The 27782-nt window shown below is 33.8% G+C and overlaps 1 protein-coding gene across 2 annotated transcripts; it reads right to left on the bottom strand.

Moving 5' to 3' along the window:
- Positions 1–71: 71 nt before the first annotated feature.
- Positions 72–27219, bottom strand: LOC143063615 (uncharacterized). Of its 2 annotated transcripts, XM_076235842.1 has the most exons (6): positions 27160–27181; positions 26123–26210; positions 11784–11878; positions 3248–4129; positions 2448–2624; positions 72–1719 (listed from the first exon to the last, which is right to left on the bottom strand). In XM_076235842.1, the coding sequence occupies exons 3-6, from the start codon at positions 11827–11829 to the stop codon at positions 1052–1054; spliced, it is 1773 nt and encodes a 590-aa protein (XP_076091957.1). In that variant the 5' UTR covers positions 11830–11878; positions 26123–26210; positions 27160–27181; the 3' UTR covers positions 72–1051. The 2 variants fall into 2 exon arrangements, with proteins under 2 accessions (XP_076091957.1, XP_076091956.1); XM_076235841.1 differs by lacking the exon at positions 26123–26210 and having other exon boundaries at positions 27160–27219.
- Between the last annotated feature and the right edge of the window lie 563 nt (positions 27220–27782).

The raw sequence follows: 27782 nt of genomic DNA, 5'->3' as shown, positions 1-27782 counted from the left end.
CAAATTTAACAAAGACTAATAGGGGAAACTCAATAGTACACCTAAAGTGAATGTTCGTTGTCATGTATGCCTCCAGATTATTTAGTCTATTTATTTATTTCCACTCAAAAACAAAACCTAGAGCCCCGAAGTATAGTTGTGTTCTTCGTTTGTTACCTATATCTATTCCATACAACAATCACAACTATATTTGTATTATTATTTGTTACTGGCATAAGTTATTCTGTTCCATCAATATCCATGCGTGTAAGTTAATACAGTATGTAAGAGCTACCATGTCCTTAGATCATGCTTCAATGGACTTGCGATTGATGTGATTTTAATGTGTTTGTGAATTTGTTCTTGTGTATACTCCAGTGAACAACGAATAAACCCCAAAACAAACACCTACATGTCGCTGTATGACCCAAAACAACATACTAGTGTTTCCGTGTATACCATTATAAAAACTTTAAAGGCCCTGGTTCCCATTTGTCTGCACTTAGATCAAAATGTTTTGAAATTCAAAGCTGATTATCAATATAGGAGAGCAGATAAACCAAAATGAACAAAAATGTATATCCAAAAACTGGCAAGGAATCAAAACTTTGTATGAGGGAGATATATTCCTTGGTCTCAAATAATTTCAAAAAGTTTGTGACAGCAAATTTGAATTACGCAAAATCCAATTGTTCATGCTGGTACCGACGTACTGGCTGTTGAACTGGTGATAGTACCCTCGAGTTATCACGATTTATTTATCTCTCCCTCAGCTCTATACCATTAATACCGAATCTTCATATGGACAAGCGAGATATAAAAAAACCTTAACAACTGAATGTCAACCTAATGTAGAACTGGTTTATAGTTTGTTTCATTTTATTTTGTGTTTTTATTAAAAATTCTTTTGGCAAACCATTAATTATAAAGTTATACACAAGTAGTGGTGACTATTGAACACAATCGTGACAATATTCAGTCCATCGAATTGTAATTTTGTAATGTGAGATCTCCGAGTTAAAACAGTATCATTTTGTTTTTACGGCGCATTCTTCTTATTTGCAATCAATATTTAATCTAGATCATGCAGGCTATCATTTATATCTTCTACAAGGTCGTTGTACTTTTCTTGCCTATTCATGTCGTCATATACAGAAGAAAGAAGAACACCTTGTTCAACTATTAGAAAGTTCGTCTTGTCGGCGTCTGTAAATGATATGTTTTCATACAAGAAATTTGGATATCCTCTTAGTAGCATTAGAACACCATGTGGTTCATTTGAACGTTTATCAACCATAATGCCCAACGCTCCAGATGCACCGTGTTTTGATGCACAGTGAAACAATATTTTCTCTTTATTCTCAATATCGGAATACTCGTTTTGTATTTCGATACCTTTCGAAGCTGCCCATTCTTTTGAATTTTTAACATCGTCTTTTTTCAATTGATACAATTCAATTTTCGGATCTGACATTTGCGGAAGTCCGTTTGGATGACTGATAATGTACAATAAACTGCCTTTGTGAATTTCAGAGATCATTGAAATGGGAGGTGGAAATGATTTCTTGTTCTCCTCGCTCAGTTGAAGAATAATCACATCTAAATCAGCATTTTCATAGACAATATCTGTGAAATGAAACAAATTTTCGGGATTCTGTTTCTGGTTGTGTGACAGGTACTCAAACTCGACATAACATTTTCTGGACCTTAATTTCCTGATGTCGATGATGTCATTTGTTGCTGTAGAAAAAATGATTTAACAGATAATAGAAACGTAATAGCTGTATGATAATATTATTGAGCTTATCCTTCCGGAGCTGAAGTGATCAACTCTTAGCTAATATTTTGTTAGGTTTGTGTTGCTCAGTTTTTAGTTTTTTTTATGTTGTGTTTTGCATACTGTTGTTTGTCTTTTCGTTTTTTGTCATATCATTTAAGTTTTTGTTCGTTTTATGAGTTTGAATATCCTTTTGGTATACCTTCTGCCTCTCTCTCTCACGAATATACCGAAGAAAGAAAGTACATTGCTATAAGAAAAAAGATAGTCAGCTTTGCATTACGCTTTCGAAAAAAAAATTTTGCTTCATTAGACCAATGACATTCTTTTAAGCAAATGGTATCAGTACGATAACAGGCCCCTCATTAATATAAAAACAAAAATAATAGATGTGGTATGATTCAAAATGAGACAACTCTCCACTAGAGACCAAATGACATAGAAGTCTATAGCTATAGGTTCCCGTATGGCCTTCAACAATGAGAAAATCCCATGCACTTTATTAATAATACAATCAATTAAATGTAAACAGTTTATTCAGAAATGTTAAATTTGTTTCACTTTCTACTTTTTTTTGTTTTGTTTAGAATTTTTAAGGAAAATTGACAAAACCATGAATATAATAGAAGTGTCTAGATGTTTGTCGCCTTTGATCACTTAACTTAAGAATTAAACTGAACAATATACCTACCAGCCATACTGTAAACTACATGACGAGCTGTAGCAAAATATTTGCTTCCCACCCGAAACCCAGTTCCTGTGCTGGTTGGGTCCCGAATAAATCCCACAGAACGAGACGCTTCAGCAATGATTCTCCAGTTTCTTATGAGGTCTTTGTCGTCACATGTCTTCAGGAAATTCGACGAATCTGCAAATACATATTTTCATATGTTAACTTATTCTAAATTAACAGTGTTTAACATATTATCTGTCTTGTCGTCTATGTATCTTACAAAATACTTACGTATCATTCTAACATTAATGGTATGACTTTTTAGACGAACCTCTCTCCTACATCATATCTCATACATGTAATGAAGGATTGAAATAAATTCATAAAACAAATTTAATTTTACAGCAAATTTTTTTTTATTGTTGGCATTTGTTTTCTGCATAGACAAATGGAAGTATGATCTTAATACTAAGTATTGAAGACTTGATCACTTTGATAGGCCACTAGTCAAAATACCACATGTGAAGAAAGTCGGTAAGTTAAATCCGTTACACGGTGTGCTAGTGACCTAATACGATATATATGGTGTCAGTATATTCCATATGGGGATTCGAACTTCATATGGAATTTACTGACCCCATATATATCGTATTAGGTCACTTACATACTATGTAACTAATAATATATACATACAACCAACAGATTACATTTGATTTCATGGAAACATGACATGTCCCTTATCACAATTAGACAGTATGTGCAAGGTAAAAATAATGGGCAACTTATTACACTGAATATTGTTTATCATTGATACATACGTGTTGGGTTCACACATTTTGTAGCGTAATCGCAGCCTTGGTTTGAGGATGCATTTGTAGAGGACTCTGTATTTGAACCATCAGTTTCTAGGTCAGTATTATCATGATTAGAAAAGTGTTTTGTTGCGGCCAGTCCATTGCATTTGCATGTTTTTGTCTGCTTTGAACAATCTAACGCTGCGATCGACTTTTCTATTTGTGAAATGCTTTGACGGTTTTTGAATTCTTGTAAAAGGACTGGGGATAATTTCTCGACAAGATACGAGTAACGGGTGCCGTGTAATTTTTTCTCTCTGTCTTCCCTTTCGTTGATTCTGTTGTTAAGCAAAGCTTGGACACAAGAAACGAATAGTTTATTGGATGAATAATATTTTATTTCTTTGAGCGTATTTAACCCAAATGGGATTTTAAATTTTAACTGTGGTCTTTGAGCAGTCACTACAGGTATCACACACCACTTCTTTTTGTCGTTATCTATTGTTTCAATAAAACAAGATTGACTTTTTAGTTTGCACCAGCTGTCACTCACAAAGACTGAAGAAAGGTAAATAAAACAAAAAGTACATCGTTCAAAGGTTTCTTCTAAGGTATCTAGCTCACCACCACCTAACGAAATAAGCTCTTCTCCATTAGACAACACTGCTTGAATTTGGCGTCCATTGCTTAATTTTATATTAGACAAGTCTGTCCGAAATTTATCAACTTCTTTATAATCATCTTCGTGGTACAAAATAAAAATATCAAAGCAACCAACTTTCAAATCTGGTGATAAATGTTCAAAATATTCAATAACGAACTCTCTCTGTCCATCATAGCACAGGTCTTTAAATTTCACCTTTTCTGAAAGAACAACTGGTTCAATATCGTTCCCATATGCGACATCTGCAATGAGTATTTAAAAGAGATAAAACATTTCAATATCTATGCAATATCATTTATTATTTCTTTGCAGCATGCGTGACAATTATATAGAAGAAATGTGTACTCTAACGGCACACAACAGACACTTTTGAAGTATTCAAAGCATATTTGACTGGTGAACCAAATTAAGTCACCAAACATTTAAAAATGATAGCATTCTATATTGTCTAAAATTATAAAACAAATGCAAAATACTAGATGGAGTGAATCTGCTTAAAGAGTTGAGTGTCAACTGAGAATTGAACACTTCTAAATACGGACCCTGTGTTATACCGCCATCGAGGAAGTCGATCTGTTTGACACTAATTTGTAATGAGGACAACTGCGAGAGAAGTTTGATTTAAGAGAGCAAATGAAGTCTAATAAATTTACAAGAATCACTTAAAAGTAAAATATTCTTAGTTACGAAAATTTGAAAAAGGGGCGATTGTTTTAAATTTTATTGTTAAGAATTATAAACTGAAAGTGTAAAAAAAATCTTTATGATATGTTTAGGTTACTTGTAAGAATACATATATACTTAGTTTTTAACTCTACACCTCTACATTAATTATGTCAGTCTATTATCAGTAACGAATATGATATGTACAATTTCTTCATTCTGATGGATTTTCAGATTTACTAGATACTGATGCGTGTTGACATTTTGTAAGTTTATATTAAACACAAGGGGAATTCAAAATGTCATTGGCTGAATTATGAAGTCTCTGTCTTTGGACATTTGAAAAGAAAATTGAAATGGTACCAATAATATTCCATCAACTTTATACATTAAAATAAAACTTTAGTTAGGGAAAAATCATTTTAATCATTATACCCCAGTCCCACTAGGCCACGATCGCACTACGATCTGTGAAAAAAATGCAAATTTTGATGATCGTAGTACGATCGTGTAGATCGCAGTAAGGTCGTATCACGGTCGTGGTGAGGTCGTCGTGATCGTGACGAGCGTGGCAAACTTTGAACATGTTCAAAACAATCGTGGTGCGGTCGTGGTGAAATCAGGTCGTAGTAGAAGCGTAGTGAGAGCGCACTAAGATCGTAGTAAGATCGCAAAGGTCGCTGTACCATCGTAGTGAGAGCGTAGCGAAAGCGTGATTCTATTCGGAGAAACTGCGCTACGATCTCATTGCGATGTTATTAAGACCTCACTACGACCATCACGTTCTCACTGCGACCCAACTACGCTTCCACTACGACTATACCACGCTGTTCACGACCATAGTACGATTCTAGCACGCCCTTGTCGTCCTCATCACGCTCTTCTTACGACCTGACTACGCTCATACTACGACCATCATTCTCATTGTCATTTTCCCATAAAATATATTAATTCTCTCCAGGTTTTGTTTGTCTGTATGGAATTGGGACTTCTTACCCATTTTCTCTAACGGTTCAACCATGATTCTTGTTTTCATATAGAATAGACCGTTGGTTTTCCCGTTTGAATGGTTTTACACTAGTAATTTTTGGGGCCTTTTATATCTTGCTGTTCGGTGTAAGCCAAGGCTCCGTGTTGAAGGCCCTATCTTGGCCTATAATTGTTACTTTTAAAAATTGTTACTTGGATTGAGAGTTGTCTCATTGGCACTCATACCACATCTTCCTATATCTATTGACACATCTGTTTCATATCTGCTATCGTTCACTAAAATATCGTCATTTCAGCTTTATTGACCAGCATTAGATTATTGTTGTTCAATATGGGGAAACTGTAATAACTTTCTATTAGATAGTTTACTAAAACTGCAAAAAAGGGCAGCAAGAATAATTTTAGACGAACATGATTACACCAAACCTTCAAGAGAATTATTTCACGAATGTAACATTGTGCCAATCACACAAAGAATACTTTATCACAAATCATTACTAATGTATAAGGCAAAACATGGCTTAGCTCCAGAATATATGTCCAGTCTTATTGTATCAGCTTCTGCAAACCAAAAATATAATACGAGATTTTCAGTCTAGTTTCTCGTACAATGGACCAAAAGTGTGGAATGCTCTTCCTAATTCAATAAAAAAAAATCAAATACAGTATCCGAATTTAAACATAAATACAAATCTATGTACTTTTAACATTACCGATGTAATTATTATTGTATTAAGAGAGCCTTATTGAAAATTGGTGTAATCCAAATGAGTTACTCTCTCTAAATAAAGATATTATTATTATTATTATTATTAGCAATAGGTTGTAATTTAGGTCGGATTGGTCGGTCCGACATCTCTACTTGATCAAGATTCGTTACTAACAGAGCTCCATCTGCCTCTACATCAACCCTAACACCACGCCCACGTGTTCTAGTAAATACTGGTGGCATGACTGTATTTTTTTTTTCGAGAAATCTACGTATTAATCAGAAATAGAACTGAAGGAATGATACTTTATTGATATGGAACACGATGTTGACGTTATTGCTGAGAGCGTAGTAAGATCGCGGTTTGAACGTAACTTGTAATCGTGGTAAGAACGTGCTATAATCGCAGTAGAAGCGTGGTAAGATCGTGTTGCAATCGGATAACTCGTGGTATGATCGAAGTGAGAACGTGATGAGCGTAGAAAGATCTTGATAAGCGTAGTAAGGTCGCAGAATAAGCGCGGTGAGAACGTGTTATAATCGTAGCGGGATCGTTGTAGAAGCGTAATGAGGACGTAGTAGCATCGTGAAAGCAACGAAAATTTACATTTTCATGCCGCTCATACCGCGACCTCACCACGATCTGAATTAAATTAAGATCGCGTTGAGCGTGGTACGATCGTGGTCTAGTGGGACTGGGGCTTAAGTCATAAACTATTGGTGTTAAGTGTTAAGGGATATATAAGACAGGTGCACACGATACGATTTCTGTCAAGTTAATAGTTACTGAAATATCTAAAACAAAACATATTCTTATAGCAAATGAACCAATGATTCATTGATTGACGATTGCTTAACCCCCCTCCCCCTAATCAGCGTATCAATCAAAAAATTATGTTATGTTAAATCACTTCCCCAAAAGTGGAAAGCTGAACACTAGTGGTTTCAATATTAAATAACCAATTTCAGTCTAGGTTTCTTCACAAGATATTTGTTGTTTGAACAGTCAGTATATTCATTTTAGTTTGAAAATGTCCCATAACCTTCCTGCAGTATTAGTATATTTATCATACGAACTTATGTAATCCACTAGGCTTGTATAGCAACCCTTACACAAATCGACGGTCAGTGACTCATATTCTACCTTGTATTAAGGACATTTTATTAAGGAAAAACTCATTTAACAGCAGCATTAGAAAATATACCACAATACGCGCTTACGAAAACATTAAAACTGATCACAGGGTAGAGTCAAACTTGAAAATATTTTGTCAAGACAAAAACGATCTGTGATAGCCTGTATGCAACGCGGGTCGTTACTTTTAAAGACTTAGAAGAATAGATTTTGAAATGCGCCACTAACCTGAATAAAGTTTTGCATACTATTTTTTCATCTTCCAAGGATAATATTTCGATCTTTCACCTTTAGAAACACATTTATTTTAGTTTGTTCCTTTAAAGGTCCAAGTTTAACAATTTCCCGCCAGGATTCTAAAAGCCTTAAACTACTACGTTTTGTGTCCGTCGTATACATTCATAAATAATCTTGGACCTCTCTGAAACTACTTAGGAAATTCCAACAAAGTTAGAGAAAATAATGCTCAGGTTTCCAAGTTATAAAAAATCTTCTTCTTGTCAACAAAGTTGATGCAGTTAGAAGTGTCAACTGACTCGTTACAGGAGCTATTTCAATTGAAAGATAATTTTTAACGATTTCGGTTTTGGCAAAAAAAAATAATAAATAAAGCGACTGTTAAAACAACAAAACTGTTAACAAAAAACTGTTCAGCAAGAAAACGTCTACACATTAGTCACTAAGACCGAAATTGTCAATTGATATCTAATAGAAATTATTGTCCATTAAAGGTGAATTTTGCCTGTTTTCAGCTAACCTGGCACAACTGATTCTAAATGATGGCTGATGATGATTTATCCTTAGAGACCGTTCAAACCTTTTTTGTGGCATAGGACCGGTGTAATTTAACATAGGAAATGCACTTTTTTATATCAAATTTTCTATTGGACCTGGTTTATTTCAAACTTAGATGTGCATCGGACCTTGACTTTTTTATTTGTGATGGCTAATGTTGACATTTTGTAAGTTTATGTAATGCATAAGGGGAATTATAAAACACACGGCATTGGCTGAATTATGAAGTTTCTGTCTGCGGACTTTTAAAAAGAAAATTGAAATAGTAACAATAATTTTTAATCAATTTCATACAATGAAATAAAACTTGAAAAGGAAACATTATCCCAACTAAGTCATATACTATTGGGCGTTAAGTGACATACAAGGTAGATGCCTACAATACCATTTTGTAAGATTTTTGGAGAAAGACGCTAACGGTTACTGAAGTTTTTAAACAAAACCTCTTTTTATTGCAAATGAACAAATGATTCATTGATTAACGATTGCTTATCCCCAAAGTGATCTCGCAAAAACACCTACCAGCGAATCAAGCAATAGATTATGTTATGTTAAATAACTACACCAATAGTGGAAAGTCAAAAACTAGTGGTTTCAATATTGAATAAACGAGTTCAGTCTAGGTTTCTTCACAACAATTCGTTGTTTGAACAGCCAGTGTATTCATTCTAGTTTTAAAATGTCCCTTAACCTTCCTGCAGTATTAGTATATTTATCATACGAACTTCGAATGCGTGTTACTTTATTGATACCCATCAAGTTGTACTTAGTATTGTGACACCTTATAACTTATCCACTGTACTTTAGATTAAGTTGGCTCGGGTTTTTTTATGTGTCCTTTTCGGTAATTAAACTTTTTCGGTTCTTAAAAATACTTGGCGTTCAAATATTCAACTTTGAGCTTCTCTGATGAATGTCCATCCAGAAAAGCGCTTCGAACGCATTAAATTTATGCAGTCATTTTCATTGTTTACAGTTGTTGGCTAGAATTTAAAATAGACCATGGTATACATTCTTGGCTTCTAACAGAAATACTTTTAAATCGAACTACGAATTACTTTCGGCAACTGTACTTTACAGGTTGAAGACAGACTTACAACTTACAACGACATGGCAAACGATTCTAAACTGTCTACAAAACACAACATAGCAAGTGTCTCCTTCTATGAATGAATCACTCGACACGCGCATCTAGACTCAGTTAGGGAAAACGACACAATCGATTAATTAACAACTCATACACTGTTCTTTTATCTTCATACCTATGACAGCGACAATATTAAGTTTGACGGAGACACGTAGTTACACGTATCAGTCAATCAATTCGCGAGCATGACCGTAAAATTTGTGTAGTGTCCATTTAGTAGTTTACCCTGATGAAACACTTCCCACTCTTTAAATTGCTCATAATTTTAAGACATGCGTGCTTAAAGTTTCAAATTAACCAAGAAAAACGCGCCTTACTATGGGACAGAGGAATTGTCAGAAGATTAAGATTGTTTGTGACCTTACACACGATATCTGCGATTTCTACTTTGCAGGTAAATCACTGTTTCCTTAAAATATGAAAGCGATCTTGATAAACTCATCATAGATGCAAGGATTTAATTTTTAATTTGTGCCAGACGCACGTTTCGCCTACAAAAGACTCATCAGTGACGCTCGAATAAAAAAAAAGTAAAAAAGGCAAAATAAAGTTAAAACAGAGCATGATGAAGTTTTTATACTATTAAAGATTGTGTTTTGTTGTAGATCTTTAATAGTTTTGTAATTTGAGAATTCACATCTGATTGCCACCCACTTATTGAATATAGTTCAGCATAATCATTTTAAAGTCTTCTTTTACTTTAAAAAGAAAGGAAGGTAGGTTTTAGAAACACATATTTTAAGGATTTTTTGTAAATATTTGATATTCATATTATTATAAGATCTTTCTTTTTATGCTAGTAGAATTGGTGTAAAAAAATTTGTATAAGACACCTTTTTTCAGGTGTATGGCTTTTTCGAATATTGTGTGAATTATATTTAATTTCACATATAATTGTTTGCTTGGTACACACGTAAATGGGCGTTTTTCAATAAAAACGTACTTTCTTGTCCCAGCCACTTTAAAAATAATGTGTTTGATCTTTGCAAGTAATTTTTTGTACAGTCAGTACATTGAATTAGATATAACATTTTTAAGCAAAGAAACAGTTTATTTTTTAGAGGGATTGATAAGATATTGATTCCTGAATGGTCCAAAACAACCAAAATGGCATGTCCCTAGACCGCCTGTTCAACATTCATACTCTCAAATATCGTAAAAAAATGTAGAAATAAATATTAATTTTACTTATTAATATAAGTTCTTTAATAATTCAAAAGTATGTTTAGAGCCAACATATTTTAATAAACAGCTTTTAACATAGGATTTTTTATTTTAGAAGGTGTGTCCCTAACACAATGTCCACTACGAAACGAAGTCATTAAAACTTGCTTATAAACAGTTTTATAAAATCAATGTAATTTTTTGTTTGCAAGAGATATAAACATTAGGGTCTTACAAAAGAAGTGATGCTTTTATAACGGCAATTAAACTGTTGGTAAGAAAAATTGAGCACATCAAATGGACCAGAGTGATACAGTATTTTTGTAAATGTCCACTACGAAACGGGTCAAATCTCCTTCAGTAACTGGTTTTAAAATTATGAAAAAAATATCAGTGAACAGCTTAATAACGCTTAGATGAATACAGTCAGTCTTGTTACTATTGCAATATTGGGGTTGTGAGAAAAAAATAAAACATGTGAATACGTCCCCTACGAAACGGTCCCCTACAAAACAAGTTTGGGAGAAAAACGTTTCGTAGTGGACACTACCACTACCATGCAGTCTTTTTTTACTCTTTTTTCAATTATATTCGTGCAAAGCAAATAACAAAGGTTAGTTTCATGTAATTTTTATTATGTTTTTATTAACATAGAATAGGGTTGATGTCAACTACGAAACTTTTTGTCCACTACGAAACGGTTTTGTCAACTACGAAACGCATCAAAATGTCCACTACGTAACATGAGTTGTACCTTCATATGTGAAGTACTGTCTAATCTTTATCGATAAAAAATGGTTCTCCAATTCAGAAAAAAATTAGATTTTTCTAGTATATCAAGTAAACAAACTGGAATGTCTATAGGAAACATTTAAAATTGCAAAAATATGTGTGTTAAGAAGCAGTTTCGTAGGGGACAAAAGTCCCCTACGAAACAGTACACAAATTATGAAAATAATATCATTTTAAAGAGTATTTAAGATTGCACTTTTTGTTTACAAACAGGTCTATAATAGAGGTATTCAAAATAACTCTTGAAAATAAATTTTAGACTAGTTGATTTTCCTTTTTTTTTTTTAGGTCTGAAAGGTACGCTTTTATTGAAAAACGCCCAAATACGTTTGTCCGAGAAATATATGTGTTGGAGTTAAACGAAAATAGCAATGTCTGACAACCAACGATGATCAGTAAAATACCCAAGCAGTCCTTTCTATATTATTCTAAATATACCTCTTATGTAAAACCGTATTATGACAATAAAATCGTATACTTATATCATGGAAAAAATGCTACCTTCATACGGCACAGCATCTTGCTCAATGTCGGTTTCCTCAGACATACTTTAAGCCTGTATCTTTGGCAGTCATTACATTCATGAATCTTTATATCTGAAAAGGAGTATAGGTATTGACTTATTTGCTTTTTGAAATAACTCTTTTTATACAGTAAATCTTCCATGACAAAGTTCTACTATATGCCTACGTTTTGGAGAGGAAGCCAATTCATCTTAAAATTTCGGGGCAGATAGATATTGACTTGATAAACAAATTAACCCTGTCAGATTTCCTCTAAATGCTTTGGTTTCAAAGTTATAAGCCAAAATCTACATTTTACCTCTATGTTCTATTTTTAGCCATGGTGGCCATCTTGATTCGTTGGCTTGGTCACCGCACACATTTTTAAAGTAAATACCATAATAATGTTTATGGATAAATTTAGTTAAATTTGACCCAGTAGTTTCAGAAGAGAAGATTTTAGTAAAAGATTACAAAAATGTACGAAAAAGTGGTAAAAAATTACTATAAAGGGCAATAACTCCTTAAGGGGTCAACTGAACATTTTTGTCATGTTGACTTATTTGTAGATCTTACTTTGCTGAACATTATTGCTGTTTACAGTTTATCTCTATCTATAATAATATTCAAGATGATAACCAAAAACGGTAAAATTTGCTTAAAATTACCAATTCAGGGGCAGCAACCCAACAACGGGTTGTCCGATTCATCTGAAAATTTCAGGGCAGATAGATCTTGACCTGATAAACAATGATGTCAGATTTGCTCTAAATGCTTTGGTTTAAGAGTTATAAGCCAAAAACTACATTTTACCCCTATTGTCTATTTTTAGCCATAGCGGCCATCTTGGTTGGTTGGCCGCGTCCCCGGACACATTTTTTAAACTAGATACCCCAATGATGATTGTGGCCAAGCTTGGTTAAATTTGGCTAAGTAGTTTCAGAGGAGAAGATTTTTGTAAAAGTTAACGACGTCGACGGACGACGACGACGACGACGGACGCCAAGTGTTGAGAAAAGCTCACTTGGCCCTTTGGGTCAGGTGAGCTAAAAATGAACAATATTCATTTGATAACGGTAAATTGGTGAAAAATACACTGGCTATCAACCAATCAAAACCCAGGATTCTTACATAAGGTGTAATTATAACAAAATGTACGTCCTATCAATTAACTTATTCATGTTATCTTTGTTTTCTATTTATGCATCATGTTTATAATGTTGTTTTACTATTGTGTATATATGTAAATAATTATTCTCGTTTACCTGTTTACTGTAGTTTACCTGTTTACCTACAGGTTTACATTTGTTACACACGATTGACTTTATGTTGCTGATTTACCTTGTATGAGTGTATTATGATATCAAGTGACTGGTCAGTTCTACTATAATTACATCCCAGCTCCTTTGTTCTAACAGGGGTGATCTCAGCCGGATCACCCTACCAGATCACCCCAGTTTGAGTTTCTTTGTTATGCATGCTTTCCTTTGTTCTGTAACATTTTGGCGGGAATGTGAAATCCACCATAAAACTTAATTATACGGAAAAGACTATCTTTCAAAATTGACGTAGAAAAAAATCCAGTGTAAATGCTGGGACTCGAGCTGAAGACCTTTAGCATATCAAACCACGACACCTACCACTATACACCAGGAAGACTGGATACGAAATATCTGTAATTTAACATAGTACTTAAAGGGAACAAGATCTTTTTATAAGTGGGGCGAGTTGGCAGACCTTTATTCAGTGGGGTTTAAACCTTTTTCGTTGTTTTAAGTGAGTTGTCAGACTGATTGTTTATTTTGATTTTACACTTTTTCAAAAGTGGGGCGAGTCGGTAAACAAGAGTGGGGCATTTTTTATAAAGTGGCGATATAATGTGGGGCGAGTTGACATTGTTTGATATCAACTCATCGTGTTCGGGGGTCATAAAGGGTATACATCATATATATATATAGTAATATATAAAGTATATTATAATGGTTGTGTGGCGTTCTAAACTAGATTTTATGAATTGTAAATAGTTTTTCGTCTAATCTAAAACAGCTGGGATGTAAAATGGTCATCCCACTCGGACTTGGTGTATCGGTGATCTTACACTGACACACCGCGTCCTTGTGTGATAACTATTAGACCTTTTTAACATCTCTCGACACCGACTAATGACACCTACAGTTTACAGGTAAAATGGAAGGGTCGTCTCAAAATATAAAAAAAAATCCATCATGATTATCATAACGTATGGATATTCGCTTTGGCGGTTTTATACTGTACTGACTATATAGCTACAGAAGATATACTACACATTACATACATATATTTCACTATCATATAAAAGAGGGCCGAAATAATATGCTTATTACATGTATTTACACGACATTTCACGTTTAATTGATTAAAAAATCTCTGCAATCATTCCGCATTCGATCAGCTTTCCTTTCAGTTTATGAGTATGCGAGTCTTCCAATGATTGAGCCGCATTACAATAACGATAATTTTTTATCTGTAAAATTTTTAGGGTCTTAAATTTAACTTCGGGGGTAGGAGGGTCACGTTTTTTTTCAAAAAATAAAAATTATAATCCCCACTGATTTGATGAAGAAAAATTTTGGTCCGGCAGGTGAACAAAAAAAATTATTTCAGAATGCAGATTTCTCCAATACCTTATAGTCTTGAATTTTGAACCAGGTGCTCCGCAGGGCGCAGCTTTATACGACCGCAGAGGTCGAACCCTGAAGAGTTGGGGCAAGTATGGACAAAACATTCAAGCGTGATACAGCTCTGAATTTGGATTGTGATCAAATTTTTGACATTACATGGTCTTTTTTTTACACAAAACAAATGTCAAGATTTTACAAATCAATTAAAGATTTCTTCTTCAAACTTTTTAAATCTAAAATTAAATAGTTGATCATGACACAGCATAGGTTTCTGACACAGAACGAATGTGGTCTAATGAACTTAAAAGTTCTTTTTGCCTTTGAGCAAGTCACTATGCTGTTGAATATCAATCCTCTCAAAAAAATGTTTGAAGAAATTTTCTTTTTATTTATGAAATCTGAAATGAGAAAAATTTAAACCCCCCCCCCCCTTTTTCACATCCCTGTTTCCCTTTTTCCAAAACTGATATCAATTCAAATTTCTAATGGAGTTTGCAACAATAACTACTCTTTTAAATACATCATAAAATACTAAAATGTAAAATAAAGTGCTTGTTATCACTGAATGGTAAAGATTGGTTGGTAGTAAAAGTGAATATACATTGTTTATTGTATAAAACAATAAAAAAAAACTTCATCAGCAACATTTTATATTGGCAAATTTACAATGAAGTTATTTACATAAAGTTATTGGCAAATAAAAATAGAAAATGACATCATAGTCATGTCTGGCAAATGTCCAACATACATTATCTAAAAACATTTTAGATAAGATAAGGAAAAAAAGCTTCATCAGCAACATTTTATATTGGCAAATTTCCAATGAAGTTATTTACATAAAGTTATTGGCAAATAAAAATAGAAAATGACATCATAGTCATGTCTGGCAAATTTTCAACATATATTATCAACTACTATTCTATACAAAGAAAGATAACTCCAATTGAAAATTAATTGCTATTGCACAATATTGTGCAATTAGATATTTCTTGCTATTGTGCAATACTGTGCAATTGAAAATTTCTTGCTATTGCACAATACTTGATATGGAATCCTGATTTGGACCAACTTGAAAACTGGGCCCATAATCAAAAATCAAAGTACATATTTAGATAAAGCATATCAAATAAGCCCAAGAATTTAATTTTTGTTAAAATCAAACTTAGTTTAATTTTGGACCCTTTGGACCTTAATGTAGACCAATTTGAAAACTGGACCAAAAATTAAGAATCTACATACACAGTTAGATTTAGCATATCAAAGAACCAATTTATTCAATTTTTGATGAAATCAAACAAAGTTTAATTTTGGACCCCCATTTGGACCAACTTGAAAACTAGGCCAATAATTAAAAGTCTAAGTACATTTTTAAATTCAGCATATCAAAGAACCTCAAGGATTCAATTTTTGTTAAAATCAAACTAAGTTTAATTTTGGACCCTTTGAACCTTAATGTAGACCAATTTGAAAACGGGACCAAAAATTAAGAATCTACATACATAGTTAGATTCGGCATATCAAAGAACCCCAATTATTCAATTTTTGATGAAATCACACAAAGTTCAATTTTGGACCCTTTGGGCCCCTTATTCCTAAACTGTTAGGACCAAAACTCCCAAAATCAAACCCAACCTTCCTTTTATGGCCATAAACCTTGTGTTTAAATTTCATAGATTTCTATTAACTTATACTAAAGTTATGGTGCAAAAAATAATGTTTATTTGGGCCCCTTTTTGGCCCCTAATTCATAAACTGTTGTGACCTCAACTCCAAAAATCAATTACAACCTTTCTTTTGTGGTCATAAACCTTGTGTTATAATTTCATTGATTTCTATTTACTTATACTAAAGTTATTGTGCGAAAACCAAGAATAATGCTTATTTGGGCCCTTTTTTGGCCCTTATTTCCTAAACTGTTGGAACCAAAACTCCCAAAATCAATCCCAACCTTCCTTTTGTGGTCATAAACCTTGTGTCAAAATTTCATAGATTTCTATTCACTTAAACTAAAGTTATAGTGCGAAAACCAAGAAAATGCTTATTTGGGCCCTTTTTGGCCCCTAATTCCTAAAATGTTGGGACCAAAACTCCCAAAATCAATCCCAACCTTTCTTTTGTGGTCATAAACAATGTGTTAAAATTTCATTGATTTCTATTCACTTTTACTAAAGTTAGAGTGCGAAAACTAAAAGTATTCGGACGACGACGACGACGACGACGACGACGCAGACGACGACGCCAACGTGATAGCAATATACGACCAAAAAATTAAAATTTTTGCGGTCGTATAAAAAAATAATTTGATAAATTGAGTTGATAAACTAAACAAATTTAGTGAGAGAAAAATCTGACTGAGACACACCTCCCCCCCCCCCCCCCCCCCCTATTTTTTTTTTTGAAGTGAAAGTTAAATGGTTGCTCCCTTATAATTTTTTTAAAATTATGAAAGATAATTACTTGACAGTCTGCAACAAATTTGGTACCGTTGATTTTTTAAACTAGATACCCCAATGATGATTGTGGCCAAGCTTGGTTAAATTTGGCTAAGTAGTTTCAGAGGAGAAGATTTTTGTAAAAGTTAACGACGTCGACGGACGACGACGACGACGACGACGGACGCCAAGTGTTGAGAAAAGCTCACTTGGCCCTTTGGGTCAGCTGAGCTAAAAATGAACAATATTCATTTGATAACGGTAAATTGGTGAAAAATACACTGGCTATCAACCAATCAAAACCCAGGATTCTTACATAAGGTGTAATTATAACATAATGTACGTCCTATCAATTAACTTATTCATGTTATCTTTGTTCTCTATGTATGCATCATGTTTATAATGTTGTTTTACTATTGTGTATATATGTAAATAATTATTCTCGTTTACCTGTTTACTGTAGTTTACCTGTTTACCTACAGGTTTACATTTGTTACACACGATTGACTTTATGTTGCTGATTTACCTTGTATGAGTGTATTATGATATCAAGTGACTGGTCAGTTCTACTATAATTACATCCCAGCTCCTTTGTTCTAACAGGGGTGATCTGAGCCGGATCACCCTACCAGATCACCCCAGTTTGAATTTCTTTGTTATGCATACTTTCCTTTGTTCTGTAACATTTTTGCGGGAATGTCAAGGCAGCAACCATTTGATTTTCTGGGGGGGGCTATGGTTTTTTTTGGAAAAAAAAGTTTGTTTCCAGTTTTTGGAGAAAAAAATAATTTGTTTTTGATTCTGAGAAAAAAAAATTGTTTGATTCACCCTCAGCTGCCACTATATGTAATGCTAAAATTGAAAGAAAAAAATTGTTTTCGACTTGTCGCGAAAAAAAAAGATTGTTTTTCGCCGCAGGCGAAAAAAAAAGTTTGCACAGAAAAAAAAACCATAGCCCCCCCCCAGAAAATCAAATGGTTGCTGCCCAAATCCACCATAAAACTTAATTATACGGAAAAGACTACTTTCAAAATTGACGTAGAAAAAAATCCAGTGTAAATGCTGGGACTCGAGCTGAAGACCTTTAGCATATCAAACCACGACACCTACCACTATACACCAGGAAGACTGGATACGAAATATCTGTAATTTAACATAGTACTTAAAGGGAACAAGATCTTTTTATAAGTGGGGCGAGTTGGCAGACCTTTATTCAGTGGGGTTTAAATCTTTTTCGTTGTTTTAAGTGAGTTGTCAGACTGATTGTTTATTTTGATTTTACACTTTTTCAAAAGTGGGCGAGTCGGTAAACAAGAGTGGGGCATTTTTTATAAAGTGGCGATATAATGTGGGGCGAGTTGACATTGTTTGATATCAACTCATCGTGTTCGGGGGTCATAAAGGGTATACATCATATATATAGTAATATATAAAGTATATTATAATGGTTGTGTGGCGTTCTAAACTAGATTTTATGAATTGTAAATAGTTTTTCGTCTAATCTAAAACAGCTGGGATGTAAAATGGTCATCCCACTCGGACTTGGTGTATCGGTGATCTTACACTGACACACCGCGTCCTTGTGTGATAACTATTAGACCTTTTCAACATTTCTCGACACCGACTAATGACACCTACAGTTTACAGGTAAAATGGAAGGGTCGTCTCAAAATATAAAAAAAAAAATCCATCATGATTATCATAACGTATGGATATTCGATTTGGCGGTTTTATACTGTACTGACTATATAGCTACAGAAGATATATTACACATTACATACATATATTTCACTATCATATAAAAGAGGGCCGAAATAATATGCTTATTACATGTATTTACACGACATTTCACGTTTAATTGATTAAAAAATCTCTGCAATCATTCCGCATTCGATCAGCTTTCCTTTCAGTTTATGAGTATGCGAGTCTTCCAATGATTGAGCCGCATTACAATAACGATAATTTTTTATCTGTAAAATTTTTAGGGTCTTAAATTTAACTTCGGGGGTAGGAGGGTCACGTTTTTTTTTCAAAAAATAAAAATTATAATCCCCACTGATTTGATGAAGAAAAATTTTGGTCCGGCAGGTGAACAAAAAAAATTATTTCAGAATGTAGATTTCTCCAATACCTTATAGTCTTGAATTTTGAAAAAAATAATTTGATAAATTGAGTTGATTAACTAAACAAATTTAGTGAGAGAAAAAATCTGACTGAGAGACCACCCCCCCCCCCCCCCCCCCCCTATTTTTTTTTTTTTTTTTTTTTGAAGTGAAAGTTAAATGGTTGTTCCCTTATAATTTTTTAAAAATTATGAAAGATAATTACTTGACAGTCTGCAACAAAATTGGTACCGTTGATTTTATTACTACCACTGGGTCGATGCCTCTGCTGGTGGACTATTAGTACCCGAGGGTATCACCAGCCCAGTAGCCAGTACTTCGGTACTGGCATGAAAATACGAAAATTTGCTGTTACAAAATATTAGAAATTATCATAAATTAAGGAATGTATCTCCCTCATGCAAAGCTCTGATTCCTTTCGAGAATTTGACTATACTTTTTGGACCTTTTGGATTATAGCTCTTCATCTTTTATATAAGCTTTGGATTTCAAATATTTTGGCCACGAGCATCACTGAAAAGACATGTATTGTCGAAATGCGCATGTGGTGCAACAAAATTGGTACCGTTGATTTTATTATCTGCTATACACTTGTAAACACGACTAAGTAGTATTTTTAACCAATTTTTACCTAACTGATGAACGTATTCAATTCTAGGAAGGGAAAACCTGTTCCTGGACATAGCTTTGTTTTTGAAAAGAAAATCTATTTTTCTATCGAACTTATGATTCTTTTTAAATTTTATCTCTGACAATACACATGGAAGTTTTTTTTTATCCAATAAGACTGGTAAATCTCTGTCGTATGTTTTGTGCGCCTGAAACAAGTCCTGAATATGTTGGTAGTTTGTACGACTTTAACACTGTAGAAGTTTTAGTTAATGATGTGATATTTTGACATTACGCTCAACGTATAAAAAGATGAAATATGATTTAAAGCCTATCCTTTTCTACATACTAAATTTAAAATAAAAACTACCTGTTATTTAGAATCTTTTGGAATGTTGAATTATTGCCAATAAAATAAATTTCAAGCAATAAAATCAGTATGATTATTTTCAATTTTTACTTTTGAGTCGACCCTGTACATTTTACCTGTCGTTGTCGTTCTCAACTGTAGGTGTAGACAATTGTTGAAAAGGTCTATTAAAAGGCGTCTAAAATTACACTTGGGTGTTCAGTCTGTCACAAGCTACAGAAAGTTATGAACCCAAGGTGAAGGCAGCCATGGCAATTATAATTAAGTTATAGTTAATACATGTAAGAAGACATTGGTTACAACCCATAATTGTGGTGAAAGTATACCAATAACTGTTGTTAAAATATACCAATAATTATGGTTAAAGTTTACCACTTAAAATGGTTAAAGTATCCCACTAATTATGGTTAAAGTTAACCAATAACTGAGGTTGAACTATATCAGGAATTATGGTTAAAACTGACCAGTTGTGATTGTCATCACCCATATCAAGACTATTTGTTGCTATTACTATTATTATAGCTGTCGATACAATCCGATAGTTAATAAAATCATTTATCCTATGAAAATCATGAGTTGTTCAGCCATAATAACGATATCGGTTCATGCTCGCAACTGAGACACTTAATGCACTGAACAAAAATTGTATCGAAAGGCGAGCGCTTTACATTTGTATCTCCGACGGGACACTTTAAACAAGTGTTTTCAAATTAAATATTTATATATAAATATATTTTGTCGTAAATATGGCTGAGTTAAATGAATTTAAAGAAGGATTTTTGAGGCAGTCTGAGCCTCATACCGAAGTGAATTTGGATAAAAGGCTGAACCTAGGTCTCGTACAGGACGAAGATCAGAAAATGACCAAATAAAATGGTTGAATGCATTTTTGAGATGGTGTATAAAGAAATTCACGCAAATAAGATTTCTTTCAATGCTGTATATGACAATATTACTAGTCATTTCTCAGGCTTAGTTGCAGCCATCAATACGATTGGCGATACTGTGACTTATGTTAAAGACACACAAGAAGTATTAGCTAATACGCAAAATACTATGGGAAATATAGATACCTAGGCAAGTCACATGATTTCTTTTGCGGAAACTGTGAAAATATTGAACCAGACTGTGAGAGATTTGAGTCAGTCGCATGCTTATATTACACAAAAAGTAGAATGTCTGTCCAAGTCAATAGAGGTTGCAGATAAAACTGAATCAATTAAAATACACCAAAGACAAATTCTTAATGATACTGGTAATAACAAGCCCACAACCTTGCCTGACGGTGAATTGTCTAAGTTAAGATGTCATGAGGTTCCATAAGCATGATTCCAGACACGTGCCAAATGTTACTGTAACTGCATGAAGTAAGACACACATCAATTGTTACCATCCGATAACGGTGTATGAAAAATACAAGACACGTTGGGGTGTCAGGATTGACCAAAGAAAGACCTCTTTACGGCCGGTCTTTCATTTGATCAATCATGACAACTCTCGGGGTGTTCTACGACAAGAAAAACCTTAGAATATGCATTATCTATAACGTAGTTTAAAGGGTTCGGCAAGGGCCGTTTTGAGTTATTTGGACCATGTTGAGCGACGAGATTATAATAAACTGAAGATGGCTATAGCTAGAATAAAATTAACGGTACCAATTTTCTTGCACCAGATTCGCAATACATGTCTCTTCAGTGATGCTCGTGGCCAAAATATTTGAAATCCAAAGCTTATATAAAAGATGAAGAGCTATAATCCAAAAGGTCCAAAAAGTACAGCCAAATCCGTGAAAGGAATCAGAGCTTTGCAAGAGGGAGATACATTCCTTAATTTATAATAATTTATATCATTTTGTAACAGCAAATTTTAATAACACAAAAAATCCGTATTTTCATGCCAGTACCGAAGTAATTGCTACTGGGCTGGTGATACCCTCGGGGACTAAGAGTCCACCAGCAGAGGTATCGACCCAGTGGTAGTAATAAAATTAACGGTACCAATTTTCTTGCACCAGATGCGCATTTCGACAATACATGTCTCTTCAGTGATGCTCGTGGCCAAAATATTTGAAATCCAAAGCTTATATAAAAGATGAAGAGCTATAATCCAAAAGGTCAAAAAGTACAGCCAAATCCGTGAAAGGAATCAGAGCTTTGCATGAGGGTGATACATTCCTTAATTTATAATAATTTATATCATTTTGTAACAGCAAATTTTAATAACACAAAAAATCCGTATTTTGCTACTGGGCTGGTGATAGAAAGTTGGAAGTGAATACAAGTCGGAAATGTACAGGTCACAGCTCCAATGTCGTTTCCGAAAAAGAGATGAATCAATCTCAGAACTTGCAATTTCTATAATGAAACTACCTAGACAAGCATATTCAAAAGCAAATACAGGTCTACTAGATACACTGTCAGTTGATTATTTTATAGATGCTCTTGACGACCCGGATGTGAGAATACGTCTCCGACAAACGCAACCAGAGAATTGTACTCATGCTGAATTCCTTGCTATTAGTTTTGAAACATGCAAATCCGCAGATAGGGCTAGGCATAGGACAGTTTGCATTACCACTGAAGAAAATTCAGACAAATCTGATGTTAAATCAGAACTATTTCCTCTCTTTGCAAATTTTATGAAGACAGTGAAAGACGAAATTTCTTCCATTAAAGTCGTAAAAGATTCCCTCTCTCAGAGTTCAGATTTTAATAATAAAAAAAAAACAGGGGAAGAAAAATAACTACCAAAAGAATCAAAATAAAATGCTTCGCTGGGCGCAGCCTGATACGACCGCAGAAGATGAACCCTGCACAGTAGGGGGAAATTTGGACACAATATTCAAGCATGATACTGTCTGAATTTGGATAGGGATCAAGTTTTTGACATAATATCGGTTTCTGACACAAAACAAATGTCAAGATCTTACAAATCTATTGCGCAACAATGTGCAATTAATCATTTCTCCTTGAAACTTTTTAAAAATTTTAAATTTGAAAAATTAAAAATTAAAAATAATTTCCTTTGTAGTATGGAAGCTTGTAGTACAAATTCAGAGAGATCCCTACACTTAAACACAAGTTTAATGTCTGGGAACAATGCTTGTTTTTGGCCCTTTCTTGGCCCGTGATTCCTGCATGAATAGGGCAATTACCCCCAAACTCAATCCCACCCTTCCTTTTGTGATATGGAACCTTGTGGTTCAATGTCAGAGAGATCCATACACCTACACACAAGTAATTGTCCAGAAACTACTAAATGCTTGTTTTTGGCACCCTTTTTAGTCCTTAATTCCTAAACTGTTGACACCATAACACCCAAAATTAATTCAAACCTCTAGTTGTGGTATTAAACATTGTAGTACAATATCAGAGCAATTGAAATATTAATACACAAGTTATTATCCTGAAAGAATAAAAATGCTTGTTTTGGGTCCCTTTTGGGCCCCTTACTCCTACACAATAGGGACCATCATCCTTATAATCAATCCCAACATTCCTTTCGTAGTATTGAACCTACTTATTAAATTTCATAGAGATCTATTGCTTAAACTAAAGTTATTGTCCGGAAACCAAATGTGTCTTCGGACGACGACGCAGACAACATCATACCATTATACGATCCAAAAAAATTTTTGCGATCGTATAATAAAAACGAGAAGGGACAAAAACAGAACAATCAACCAGGAAATAAATGTTTCCAAGAAAATGAAAATAACAAGGGACAAGATAAGACAGCTGGTCCTAAAGCAGAGGCTGGTCAAATGTCTGAAGGAAACTAGGAAGGGTAGCGTCCAAGGGTCAAGACACGACGCATGCTTTATTAAAAAAAAACAATGAAATTTTAGCCAGAACTTTATGGTCCAATGAAGAAGGACATTTTCTACATAGTAAAATTAATAATGTACCTGTCAATACGTTAGTTTATACTGGTGCAACCACAACTATTTTGAGAAAAGATATCCTATCTCACTTACCCAATCATGTAACAGAACACTTGGAAAAGGTTAATACAAATTTGGTCACGGCAACTGGGGAATCCGTCCCATTTCTTGGTAAATGTAGAGTCGAATTCCATTTGTCTGATTAGCCATTTGAACATGAAGTTTGGTTTGCTGACATTAAAAATGAAGGGATACTTGGTTTTGATGTGATATTTCTGTAAAGGACTATAATCTGACAATGGATAATAAACTAAGACACCGTTGTTTGTTTCATGTATGGATAAAAGTTTGTTGACGGATCGTTATCACAAAAACAACTACAGTTAATTCTTATAAAGAAGTAGTTCTAACAGGTATTCCTAGTAATGTTTTATCTAAATCGGAGTCCATGATGATTGAACCATCAGAAAGATTTACTGAAAATAATCATATGCTTTTGACAAGAACACTTTTGAAAACTGATCGCAAGCATATTTCTTTAAGAGTATTAAATGTATCTGATAAACCTTGAGTCTTGAAGGTCAACTAGCCGGGTGGTTGGAAATTCTTTCCGAGAAAAAGTTTCACATGGAACATAGGAGAGGGTGAAGCCATTTACACGTTGGTGTCTTATCTCGACAACCATGCTCTGACCGAAACTGTAGGTATTGTAAAAAGATTGAACAAAAAGAGCTGTAATTAATACATTCAGACCGAAATCATTGGTAAAGAGAGAGCTGTTAATGTTATAAACACCGATTCAGAAAGTACTGATGCGTAACTTGCGCACAATGAAGAGGTGCGTGATGACCATCAACACCTTCTGAGTTTATTACATAATCGAAGCATAATATTCAACACCTCTCGGAAAGAGCTACTAAGAAATATTGATCTTGTAATAATATCATTTAATTAGTAGAAGATGGAAATAGACCAGTGGTGTCAGATATTCCTAAAGGATCTTCTCATTTTAAATTTTATTGGGGAAGATTAGATGTATTCCATTTAAGGTCATGTGTATTTTACCGAAGATTGGAATTATCTGATTGTGGTAGTTTTGAATGGCAACTGGTTCTTCCTTAACTACTCAGACAGTTTGTGTTCAAATAATTTCATCAAACCCCCAACATCTGTTAATCTTGGTGTTGCAAACAGTTAGTAAACTCAACTGTTTATTATGATGTGTAATGCATCAAGATGTGAATCATTATTCTCGAATATGTCACAAATGCTCTTCAAAGAAACGAACAAATAGAGGAGCTAGGACTCGTCTGCAAACTTATGTAGTTGGTACTCCTCTCAATGAACATGGACCTCAACGAACAACCGAGATCAGTAACATTAACCTTCTTGTCTAAGGCGAGTATTTTACCAAGCGAATGGACACTTTCCGTTAAAAGGTCAATAGATGATATCAGTGGCTGATGTTTTAGTCAAGAATTTTGTTGTCTTGTTTGTTGTTTCAAAAATAATACATTTTGACCAGGGTACTAATTAATAGTCTCATGTCTTTAGAGAGATGTGGTGCATTCTTGAGATAGATAAAACTAGAACCAAAATATTGCACCCAGGAAGTGATGGTGTGGTTGAGAGATTGAATCAGACAATTGAAGACATGTTGGCTCACTTGTGTTGTGAAAACCATTAGGACTGGACCGTGAACATTTTCGTCTGCTTTTGATAGCATAAAGATTATCCAACTGTGAGGCAACCACAATGTCGCAATGTCGAGATGTTTGGTCGTGAAATGAATAAACCGCAATATAAAAAAGACTTTCAATAATTACATTTGACCTTCATCTAGATGTGGAAGATTTTGAGATACTGACCTGGAAGAATATGGCCAATGTGTGACTTATTATAATGTATATAATTTTATTGATTCATAATTCATGTTTGTGCTTGTTTTATATTATGGACTGAATAAGTTAATTAGGAAGTTCATTTATACATAAACATGCAGTGAAATCCATTTCTCTCATTTTTTTTTATTCTGGTAATATTCATCTTGTTTCAGGACAAACGCCAACTAAGAGGGGGACAATGTTACGTCCTATCAATTCATTTTATTATTCATGTTATCTTATGTTTTATGCATCATGTTTATAATGTTGTTTTACTATTGTGTATATTTGTAAATTATTATTCTCGTTTACCTGTTTACCTACAGTAAACAGATTTACATTTGTTACACACGATTAACTTTATGTTGCTGATTTACCTTGTATGAGTGTATTGTGATACGTGACTGGTCAGTTCTACTTTAAAAGGTGTCTGAAATTACACTTGGGTGTTCAGTCTGTCGCAAGCTACAAACAGTTATGAACCTTTTGTGAAGGCAGCCATGGCAATTATAGTTAAGTTATAATTAATAAGTAGACATTGGTTACAACCCATACTTGTGGTGAAAGTATACCAATAGTAAATGTTGTTAAAATATAACAATACTTATGTTAAAAGTTCGATCACCACTAAATACGGTTAAAGTATCCCACTAATTATGGTTAAAGTATACCAATAACTGAGGTTAAACTATACCAAGAATTATGGTTAAAACTGACCAGTTTTGATTGTCATATATTTCACCCATATCAAGAGTAGACTATTTGTTGCTATTACTATTATTATAGCTGTCGATACAATCCAATAGCTAATAAAATAATTTATCCTCACCTGAACCTAAATTGTAACGAAAGGCGAGCTCGTAACAATAATAAATGATTCATTTACCCTAAATTAATACAGATTAATCGTCTCGTTGCACACATGATTTCTTTATGTATACTTGGACCGAGGAAAATATCGTTTAAAGAATATCCCGAATATAAAAGGACCTGTGTATAAAATTGAGAACGGAAATGAGGAATGTGTCAAAGAGAAAACAACCCGACCATAGAACAGACAACAGCAGAAGGTCACTAACCGGTCTTCAATGCTGCGAGAAATTCCGATATGTCTTTTTCAGGTATTTGTATCCCTATCTCCTTAATTAAACTTATTAATTTAAAATCAAAAGATATATATCATTAACATTATTTAATGTAAATTCAATACATAGCAAACAGTAACTAGCGTTGAAATGTATGCCGCAGTGTACAGCTCAAATCTATGCATTTTTCAAAACTATAAATATACTACTAAAAAAAATGTGACTACCTATAATGACAAAGCAACACCTGTATCCCTTCGAGATGTAATCATACAAATTTACAATGAAAATATTACATATAGAAAATTCTAAAATTGTTAAAAACTTACCCACAGGTCAATGTTTTCTCTTAGTCAAATTTACGGAAGACTTTATTTTCACAAGTCTTTCCTAAATCTATAAATAATAAGTTTCTATTTTTATAAACGGGATTTCCCCAGGAAATATAAGGGGAAAACCTAACATCCTAAAATAATTCCTTTGTGCGAAACTAGTAGGCGAGTGACTTATTTCAAAAAGACGCTTAGTTAACGACTTTAATGCACCCACCTAACACACGGCTGTATTATATATCATTCGAAAGCTGTTTATCTGTACTTTCTGTTTTGCCCGGTCGTAAAAAAATCGTACGGTGCAATTTTTGTTAAATCAAGGTCAAAGGTCATGACAAAACATTCCAATTTTTGCGATTACTAAATAAAACGCCATTTTCTTATTCTTGTACCATAAAATTTTCCAAAAGATCATATTAACTTTATGAAACATGATACATTATTTCCAAACCAAACAAAAAATAAAAGATTCGATGCGCAAAATTTCCCGAAAATTGAAATTTATTACAAATCCTAAAAAAATGAAAAAGTATTCAAAAAGCAAAATATATCTTGGGGAATCGATATTTGTATGCTAAAAAAATAGACAAATGTATATGTTTTAGGTCAAGGAATATTTG

This window comes from Mytilus galloprovincialis, chromosome 2, assembly GCF_965363235.1.
Source record: "Mytilus galloprovincialis chromosome 2, xbMytGall1.hap1.1, whole genome shotgun sequence".
NCBI lineage: Eukaryota > Metazoa > Mollusca > Bivalvia > Mytilida > Mytilidae > Mytilus > Mytilus galloprovincialis.
The sequence above is the reverse complement of the archived record's forward strand: the minus strand, read 5'-3'. Positions and strand labels throughout refer to the sequence as shown.